The sequence below is a fragment of the Ambystoma mexicanum genome, chromosome 4q, assembly GCF_040938575.1.
Source record: "Ambystoma mexicanum isolate Mex_15411 chromosome 4q, UKY_AmexF1_1, whole genome shotgun sequence".
Taxonomy (NCBI): Eukaryota; Metazoa; Chordata; class Amphibia; order Caudata; family Ambystomatidae; genus Ambystoma; species Ambystoma mexicanum.
This window is the reverse complement of record NC_090928.1, coordinates 1,297,601,187-1,297,611,276: the sequence shown is the minus strand read 5'-3', so window position 1 is coordinate 1,297,611,276 and position 10,090 is coordinate 1,297,601,187. Positions and strand designations below refer to the sequence as shown.

The 10,090-nt window shown below is 40.7% G+C and overlaps 1 protein-coding gene across 1 annotated transcript in view; it reads right to left on the bottom strand.

Moving 5' to 3' along the window:
• Positions 1-530: 530 nt before the first annotated feature.
• Positions 531-10,090, bottom strand: part of LOC138468394 (zinc finger protein 432-like) — a 139,055-nt gene continuing 129,495 nt past the window's right edge. The window contains exon 3 of the mRNA XM_069608938.1: positions 531-5,621. Coding sequence (XP_069465039.1) covers positions 3,993-5,150 — 1,158 coding nt within the window. The 5' untranslated portion in view covers positions 5,151-5,621 and the 3' untranslated portion in view covers positions 531-3,992. The remainder of the gene's footprint in view (positions 5,622-10,090) is intronic.

Genomic DNA, 10,090 nt, shown 5'->3' with positions numbered 1-10,090 from the left:
TAGCTCACGCTTTACATCTGAATGGAATCAAGGGTAGTGCTGCTGCAGCTAAGACTGAGTCAAGTTTGGTTTATTAAGTTTAATATAGGCATTAGCAACAGGCTACCAGCTAGCATCCAATCAGAAGGCAGGGAACAATGGGTGAATTTGTCAGTATAAACATGCGCCCCCTGCTCTGCTGTGGTCCCTCATATTTGTCATCTTCTTATCCCCACTAATATTTTTTTCTGTCACTCCTTCAAGAAGGTGTGTGTTTTTGTAGGGAGGCCAAGGTGTGTCAGCAGCTGGAGGTGGTTGCGTCATCCTCCACCCATGGGTTTCTTAAGCACTTGCGTGCCTGATCCATCCAAATCAGCTCCCGTCTCAGTCGAAGCCATCCATTTATTTTTCTCCTGGGCATGTTTGACATTTTCTTCACCACATAGTAATGGAAATAATTCTGGGCACCAACACATGTTGTCCACATTTTCAACACAAAACAAGATGATGTGCATATGTGATTGTGAGACATCAAAGAACATTCAGGGAAATACAATCCAGAGGGACCAATTTATTCAGAGGAAAATGCAATCTGACAAATGTTTAACTCCAAAAATTCTAGGATAAAACATTAGAAACTCATCAAGCAACAGAGATTTATCCAGCAAACAAATCAAATTAAAAAAGGAAAACAAAACAGTTAATTATTAAGAGGCTAGCACACAAGAATTGGGATCCATCATGGAGACGCCTGATTAGAAATGGCACACCTAAGGCAAGGCACAAAAAAGGTAAGTAACATCAAGGTTATTTGTGTGAGGTGTCAGATTAGATATTTCTTTTAAAAAAGATTCAACTAGGGTGCCTGAATCAGAAATCAATGGAAGAAAATAAACATGTGAACAAACAAAATTCACAATCACAGCCATTCCAACATAAAATTAGGATCAGGGGCCTAACTCAGAGATCAGATCTAACAATTAAAACAAATGATGCACCCCTGTTCCAGGAAAAGGTGTACCCTTGACTAAAGAACAAAAGAAACCAATAAAAGCATACAAAATGGAGGCACTACGAAGAAATAATGGGATAGATAGTGGCTGAATATCAAAATCATTTTCATCAGCATTTCATAGCACAGTGAATATTTCTATTTAATTTGCTGTGCCTGCTATATTCACAAAAAGGTACTTTTTAAAAACATTTATATATTATAAAATGGAAAACCTGTAACATCTTCAGCTTGCTCACAACATGATCAAAGGTCTTGCACAATAGTGCTTAAACAGTGTACATTGCACACTCTCTTCTGTAAGGCGTACCCCATTAAGCCAATCCTAGGCCAGGGAACTATCGTATCATCTCAAATGCTCCAGTGTTAGAATGCAAAAGTGTGAGACATTTTTCTAGGATCCCGATGGGAGGGAAGAAAGTAGAGATGAAGAGTTTCGCACAAAAGGGCAAATGCTACAGTGTTCGGTTACAAGGGATTCTAGACGAGGCACACTTGTTTATTTGTTTTTTTGTTATTTGTAATGCGCCAAAATACCTTAGGGTAACAGGGCGCAGCAGATACAGGAATTTGCGAAACATAGCTACAGACAATAAAATATGTACAAGGCATAAACACAATAATAATGAAGGTAAGCAGGAGTATATACATATATACAGATAACAGTTGTGTATCCAATATGTCCAAGTGACAAGAGGGAGATGCGGAAACCTAGCTCAGTATGTTTAGACAGTGGCTGTCTTCAGCCAAGACATCATCTTGGAACGGAAGTTTTGGTAGGGTAAGTCCATTCTAAGAGTGGGTGGTAGGGAGTTCCACAGTTTAGCCGCTTTCACTGGGAAGCTATTACCTCCTATGGTAGAGCGTTTGTAGTTAGGGATGGAGAGGCAGTCTCTGTATGCAGTCCTTGTCGGTCTCAAGGATGTCAGTCTGTGAAATCTGTTGATCATGTACTTCTCTGGGAAATTGAGAGCAGTGTTTTAAATCTGCAGCCTAACAGGACATTCAAGGTTTATGAAATACCCAGTGTAGGGCTTAACTGCACGGTGTACAAAAGAAACTGTATTAAGCAGTGCCCAGACATGTTGAAGTTGCAGTATTTGACTCCAATTTCTGAAGTTGGTAGAGCAAAAAGAATCTACACCTAGCAATACACAAAATCTAAAGGATACATTTGTACCCTAAAGTTCCTCCACAGATTGGGCAGTCACAACTGTACAACTCTTTTACCAGGCACAGCACTGATGGAACCCCTGATAGCAACACATCCATGGAACTCTGGGTGAAAGCAGGGGGCAGGCTATGTGTTTGTTTGCTATTTTATTGGTAGGATTATTGCAGCTTTTTTGGGAATATGTACCTCTTTTAGCAAGTAACAAGTAAAGTGGGCAATACACCATGTACCTGTAGAGCAGGGACACTTCTTTAATTTATATATTTTCTTTAACAACCACAGGTTTCTTGGTTCCAGCAACAGATGGACATGTAACTGCAGTACAGAAGCCAGGTGCTTAAGAAGAGATGGGTCTCCAGCAAGCACCTGGAGGCCAGATTGACTCTGTTAACATGCAGTGTAAAGAGAGGGAATTTATAAGATCCAACAAGTTGCACCATTAGATATACATAAGCCTTCTGTAAATGGGAACTCCAATATGGAGGAGCTACATATAAGGGTAAAGCGAGGGCAACAGATTATTTTGCCATAAAAAAATAAGAAGAAATTATAGCTAGCCAGTGTTGATGGTGATGAAAAAGTGATATGTTAAAATTGTCCAATGTCCGAGAGAAGGGCTGCAATGTTACGCGCTGCCTGAAGATGTGCAGGGACACTAGAGGCAGTCATGGTAAATGGCACTGTAGTAGTACAGCATGGGACATATTACGTTTGTAATCACTGATGGCAAAATAGGGGGCATAAGAAAAGAAGTCGATTTTACAACACCCTAAGGCAGAAAAACAGCTGCCAACCACAGCATTTAGGGAGAGCTAAGTGATCAGAGGAGAACAGTGTACATCATAGACTGCTTTGCAGAGTTCTACTTGAGCCAGTTTGACTCTTCTCCTCTTGTTAGCGGCCAACAGCTCTGAACATTCAGTCACGCCAATGCTGTGCTGCCAAATAAGTGAAGCAGAATCTGCAAGCCATTGGCATAGGAGTCGAACATGGAGCCATAGTAGTGGATTTGCCTCGCCAATGGTAGAATAGTTTAAAAGTATCAGTGACCCTGGGGCATGTCACATCCTGTATGCTGAGGAGTTGGAGCTAAAGGATGCATTATAATGGCATGCTGGATTAGCCAGGAAGGATTGTAATCTTGAGTTGGCAATGTCCCTGATGCATGTATCTTAGTTTTTGGACAATGGGCTGATGGTTTAATACAGCATAGAGGACAACACGTTTTCCTATATTCCCTTAACTGATGAGGCTTCACCCATCTGTATGTTTCCTGGCACTAAGTGAGCACTTATTTAATTTAATAACTCCGGTCCTGTTTCATGGAATTATTTGTGTTTAAAAGGGGAATTTGCGTGCCATTCTGCCTGCAAATCCCTGTTGACGAATGGGGATTTGAGGGCAGAATGGCACGCAAATCCCCGATTTACATGCAAATAATTCCATGAATCAGGGCCTTAATGTTAAGAAATTAGTATGATGTTTCCCTGCAGTAAGTGACAAGAGTTTATGGTTACTGATTTAACAGCCATGTCTTTAGGCATTTTCTAAATTTCCAGTGGCCATCCTTCTGGCACTGTTTCATAGTCTGGGTACTTTACCAGAGAAAGCAGGCTCTCCCATTCTAATATTGCTAGAGGGATGCATTTCAAGACCAGTGCAACCCGCAATCGTAAACTGCAATTTGACTTACAGGCTCTCTGTACAAAACACAGGGATTCAGTTGCCAATTAAAACTGATGACCACAATTTTGGACAATAGCCATGAATCACAGTCTCATTTGTTTTATAAAAAGCCTTCCTCACTGACATTTCTATTTAAAAGTGTTAGTGCGGCTGATGTTTCTCACCTGTATGTGTTTTCTGGTGGTAAACAAGCCCGGCCTTCAGAATGAATCTTTTCCCACAGTCAGTGCACTGATGATGTTTCTCACTTGTATGTGTTTTCTGGTGGGAAACAAGATGCCCCTTCAGAATGAACTTTTTCCCACAGTCAGTGCACTGATGTGGTTTCTCACCTGTATGTGTTTTCTGGTGGTAAACAAGACCGGCCTTCAGAATGAATCTTTTCCCACAGTCGGTGCACTGATGATGTTTTTCACCTGTATGCGTTTTCTGGTGGGAAACAAGACTTCCCTTCTGAATGAACCTTTTCCCACAGTACGTACACTGATAAGGTTTCTCACCTGTATGTGTTTTCTGGTGGGAAACAAGACTTCCTTTATGACTGAACCTTTTCCCACAGCCAGTGCACTGATGAGGTCTTTCACCTGTGTGTTTTTTCCAGTGGTCAATAAGACCTCTCTCATCACGGAAGCTTTTCCCACATTCTGTGCACAGATGAGGTTTCTCACCTGTATGTATTCTCTGGTGGACAATAAGTCCTTGCTTATCACGGAACTTTTTTCCACATTCTAAGCACAGATGAGGTTTTTCACCTGTATGTCTTCTAAGGTGACTGCTAAGGGATGGCTTTGTACTGCAGCTTTTCCCACATTCTGTGCAATGATAAGGTTTCTCTCCCGTGTGTGTTCTCAGGTGACAAATAAGAGATAGCTTTGCACTGAAGCTTTTTCCACACTCAGTGCAATGATAAGGTTTCTCACCTGTATGTGTTCTCAGGTGACCGATAAGGGTATCCTTTGTACGGAATCTTTTCCCATATTCAGTGCAATGATAAGGTTTCTCACCTGTATGTGTTCTCAGGTGACCATTAAGTGATAGCTTTGCACTGAAGCTTTTCTCACATTCAGTGCAATGATAAGGTTTCTCACCTGTATGTGTTCTCTGGTGAGAATTAAGGGATTGCTTTGTAATAAAGCTTTTCCCACATTCAGTGCAATGATAAGGTTTCTCATCTGTATGTGTTCTCAGGTGCCAAATAAGGGTTTGCTTTTTACGGAAACTGTTCCCACATTCAGTACAATGATAAGGCTTCTTATCTGTATCTGAATGTGCTCTCTGGTAGTTCAGAACTCCCTTCATACTCTACCCTTTCCAGAATTCAGGGCATAAATTAATTTGCTCATCTGTGGCTCTTCTCTGGTAACAAAGAAGATATGTTGCTACTGAAGGTTTTAGCACATTCAGTGTATGGATACTATTTGCCCATTTGAAGTCAAAGAAGAACACGAAAATCATTTAAATGAACTTTTTTTACATTTAGACTGTATAAAATGCCAGATGTGCTCTGTCATGAACTGGCTAAACAATAGGCTTTTCTTGCGGAAAATACAGCATTCTTATGATCCAACTACCATTTTGGATGAAACCCCTCAGTTATTAAGTAGGCTTCTGCAGTCCCAGTTCTCCATTAATTTGAAAAGCCAACTAGTACCTCGACGTTTAACCCGAGATGTGCAGTTAGTGTCTATTCCATCAATGAAGCATTTTTCGTTATTAGTCCATCAGAGAAATTAACAGGAGGACAGTTGCATTTTCCCGGGCTTCAATCACCTATGGAATGAAAAGGAGATTCACATCATTAATACAAGTTCAAGATTACTGGCATAACATTTAACATGCACACTGGATTGCAGTTCTAGTGATTTGTGCTAGTTAATTGCTGCTTTCATATAGTACATGTATCTCAATGGGTCTAGAGAAGTAATGTTCTAATGATTAAAAGCAATGCAACACTGACAGAGCAGCTGTGACAGGCAGGTGGAGTATGTTATTATGGTTAGACCGTATAGTACCTAATATTAATTGCTATTTATCAAGTCTCTTTCGGTATTCAGTCCTGGATGGCTACCAACTCTCTTGTACTGAACAACGCGAAGACCGAGCTGCTCATCCTTAGTACTAGTCAACGTATCAAGAAGTCAGATTCCCACTCCTGCTCCTTCTCAATCTATGGCTGCACCATTAAAGTAGCTGACAAAGTAAAGACAATAGGATTCATCTTGGACTCTGAACTCTCCATGACTCCTCACATCAACCAGCATAGATGCTCTTATGCATATTATCTTAGATTACTCCAATCATACCTTTCTGACTCCAACTGCTGTCTTTTAGGTAGGACAACTGTGGGTTCGAAGTTGGATTACTGCAACTGCGTTCTTGTAGGTACTTCACAAACCAGCTTTCATAAATTGCAAGTTATCCAGAAGGGCGCAGATCCTTATTGTTTGTAATCTTGCCCGCCAGGATCACGTCACTTCTGCCAGTCTCTAAATACCTTCAAGGTTCTAGCCCTGCCTATCTCACCAGTCGCATCAAACTTTTTATTCCTAGGAGATGTCTTCACTCCAAGGGCTCTTTTCAGCTGGATGTCCCTAGCTTCAAGCTGCAGCATAACAGCAATTCAGCGTTTGATTTTGCTGCCCCAACTCTCTGGAACAGTTTGCCCTTCTGCCTCTGCTACATTCCTTTTGCTTCATGTTTCAAAAAAACCCTTAAATCCTACTTATTTGCTCCTGGCTAGATTCTTCTTTGCTTCTTGGTCTGACCTTTGTTGATGATCTCTCTTATGTTCTGTGATGACTCCCCTCCCGTTCCATATTCTCCCCCGTTTTAGTGTTCTGAGGCCCATGGGTGTGTGGTGTTTTACAATAAAAATAATTGAACTACACAGTAAAATAATTTTCATGTCAAAAAGCTGGAAGTCAAAACATTATAAGAAGATACTTAACATACTAAGACTGTGTGTTTATGTATCATGTTTATGCGGCAGGCATCAACTAGCGGTTGTAGGTCAAAGGTTTGAAAACAAAAGGCTCAAAATGACCGAAAAAACAGGGTTTAATTTTTTTTTTTTTAATGGGGCGTTCTCCCCCAACCCTGCGTTTTCTTTTTATAAATAACGTTTTTATGTACACTAAATTTAAAGATATAAATAAATAAATAAATAATAATAATTGTTTTTTAAAAATCAACCCTTTTTCGGTCCTTTTGGATTCTAACAAAAGGTCATTCGATCCTTTTGATTCGATCCTTTGACCGGACACCCATGAAAGCTCCACAATTCCATAAATCAATGGCAGGCCATATGCACCACACTAGTCCAGCAGTTTTTCTCAATCGATATACATCTTCTGGCTATCCTGGTAGGTCATCATTGATTACCGTTGGACATATATGTTTAAGGTTTTTTATAGCTAATGTGTTCTAGTTCCTTAGAACTTTTCACATTTTAAAATACTGTAACGCATGGAGCCCTTTCAATAATGTATGAGTGAATTTTTTGTGTGTGTATTGTGATGTATTTGTCTTTGTTTGTACTGTGTGTGCCAATAGATTACATGTCCAATCGATATAACATGTAACTACCATTAATATTATAGGACTGTGTTTGCTAAATTGACTGTTTGCTGAATGTTGTTATGATGATTTTATGGTAGTTTCTATTACTTAACATATCATCAATGTATATTTGAATATTTTTATCCTTTGAAGTTATGTGATGTTATTGATATTCATATATATCGGAAGCATAGGTTCTATAAATAAAAATGATTCAAAAAAATATTGTCATTCCAATCCAGATTTACATGACACATACATTAAAATTCACTACTGAATTCCATATTATATACATCAAACCTCAAAAATGTCACATTTAAAAGACCCCATTCTGCATCACAAATTCATTCATTATAAATGATATTGCGTATAAATACATTTCCAACAATTCATACAAAATCACAGTGATTCTGTCACGCCACCTCTTTTGTAAACATAAAATCAGCCTGCTTGTTAACTAAAGGGCTAAACATAACTCACAATACAATTTTCATGACTTTAACCCTACTGCTACTTGCTTCCATACCCTATAGAGGGCAATGCGCAAAGAGGAATTCCCAGAGTTTACGCAATATTGTCAAAAAGCACTACTTTTGATCGTGTCATAACGATATACGAATTTGCCCAGAATGCACATGACATGCATTACTTACCGTAAAATCATTTCTGATGATTGTATCTGCTTAGATTCACATGCTGTGCATATATTCTGACATCCATTATTGCATCTTGTCTTTCGAGAATCGAAAGGGGACGTCGACATGGGCATGCCTGTAACACTATCCCTATCGTGACGTGTAGTGTACACAAAATCCCTCAAGCGTCGAGGTCCCTCCGATTGTATTTTTTCTGCCGTGAGGGAGCCTATGACCATTGTGAGTACCGAAAGAGAGAAGTAGTAAGACGTCTATGTTCCTTCCATCCGAGCAGGGAGGAAAGGTGGGCGCATGTGAATCTAAGCAAATACAATCATCAGAAAGGCTTTTACGGTAAGTAATGCATGTCTTCTGATGCTTGTTAATCTTCTTAGAATAACATGCTGTGCATAGACTAGCAAGCAGTACCCGGAGTTGGAGGTGGGTTGTGAGAAGGAACAGTAGTGAAAAGATGTCTTAGTACTGCTTGTCCCACCTGAGAATCAGACCTAGAATGAGTGTCTAGGCAATAGTGTTTTGTAAAGGTGTGTACAGAACTCCAGGTTGCCGCTTTGCAAATGGACTTGAGGGGAACATTTGCAATTAATGCTATGGAAGCCCCAGTGCCTCGAGTAGAATGTGCTCTAGGCTTGAAGGGCAGTTATCTCTTAGCAAGAGTGTAACAGAGTGTGATGCATTTGACAATCCACCTAGAGATAGTAGATTTGAGACCAGGTCTCCTTCTCTACCTGCTGCCATTGAAACAAAAAACTGATTTGTCTTTCTTAGTGTTCGAGTTCTTTCCATGTAAAATATGACTGCTCTGCGTACATCAAGTGTGTGCAGGCTTCTTTCTCCCATGTTTGAAGGGTTTTGAAAGAATGTCGGTAGTTCTATGGAATGGTTCACATGGAACTTTGAAATGAATTTAGGCACAAACCTAGGGTGAGTGCGCCGAACCAACTCTTCTCTGTGAACTGTTACAAAGGGGTCTAAAACAGAGCACTTGTAGTTCACTTACTCTCCTAATGGAAGTAATAGCTTTTATAAAGGTAGTTTTGTAGATGAGATCTTTAAGACTCGCTCTGTGCATGGGCTCGAAGGGAGACCCCATAAGTCTAGTCAACACCACATTTAGGTCCCATTCGGGAGCCGGGTTAGAAATGGGAGGGTGAATTCTCTTTACTCCCTCCATGAAAGCCTTAATAACTGGTGTGTTCCACCACAACATCTTCTGTTGTGATCTAGTGTAGGCTAAAAGAGCAGCTAAGTGAACCTTTAGAGAGTTAAAGACCAGGCCTGAGTCAAGTAAATGAGTCAGGTACAAAACAGTATGTGTGGGAGAGCAGTCAATAGGGTTGATGCTCTTAGAGTTGCACCAGATGACAAATTGCTTCTACTTACTGGAATAGCAATATCGAGTGTTAGGTTTTCTTGCCTCCCATAGTATGTCCATACATCTCTGAGGGAGTTGCAGGTGCCCAAACTCTATGACTTTAGGAGCCAGGCCGCTAAGTTCAATGTCTGCGGGCATGGGTGAAGAGTCTCCCCTTTGTCTTGCGACATGTTGTACGTGCAAGGCAGTTTCACTGGAGGAGATAGAGACACCTCCATCAGATGAGCGAACCAGGGTTGGCGGGCCAACATGGGGGCCACCAATATCATCGTGACTGGTTCCTGGTGCATCTTGTGCACTATCCTGTTGAGTAGGGGAGTCGGGTGGGGGGGGGACGTAAACAAATTTCCCTGATGAGTTTATCCAGAGTCCGTTGCCCTTGGAACGGTTCTGGGGGTACCTGGAGGCATAATCTTGGCATTGAGCATTCTCCAAAGTTGCGAACAAGTCGATCATTGGGAAGCCCCATTCTGCAAAAACGTTGGAGACGATGTCTTCGTGTAATCGCCATTTATACTCCATGGGAAATCTCTGCTGAGTACGTCTGCGAGAAGATTGAGTTCCCCTGGAACATGTTGTGACAACAGGAACATGTTGTGTTTGAGAGCCCTCTTCCAAATGTTCTGGAACAGTTTAGACAGTCCTGGAGA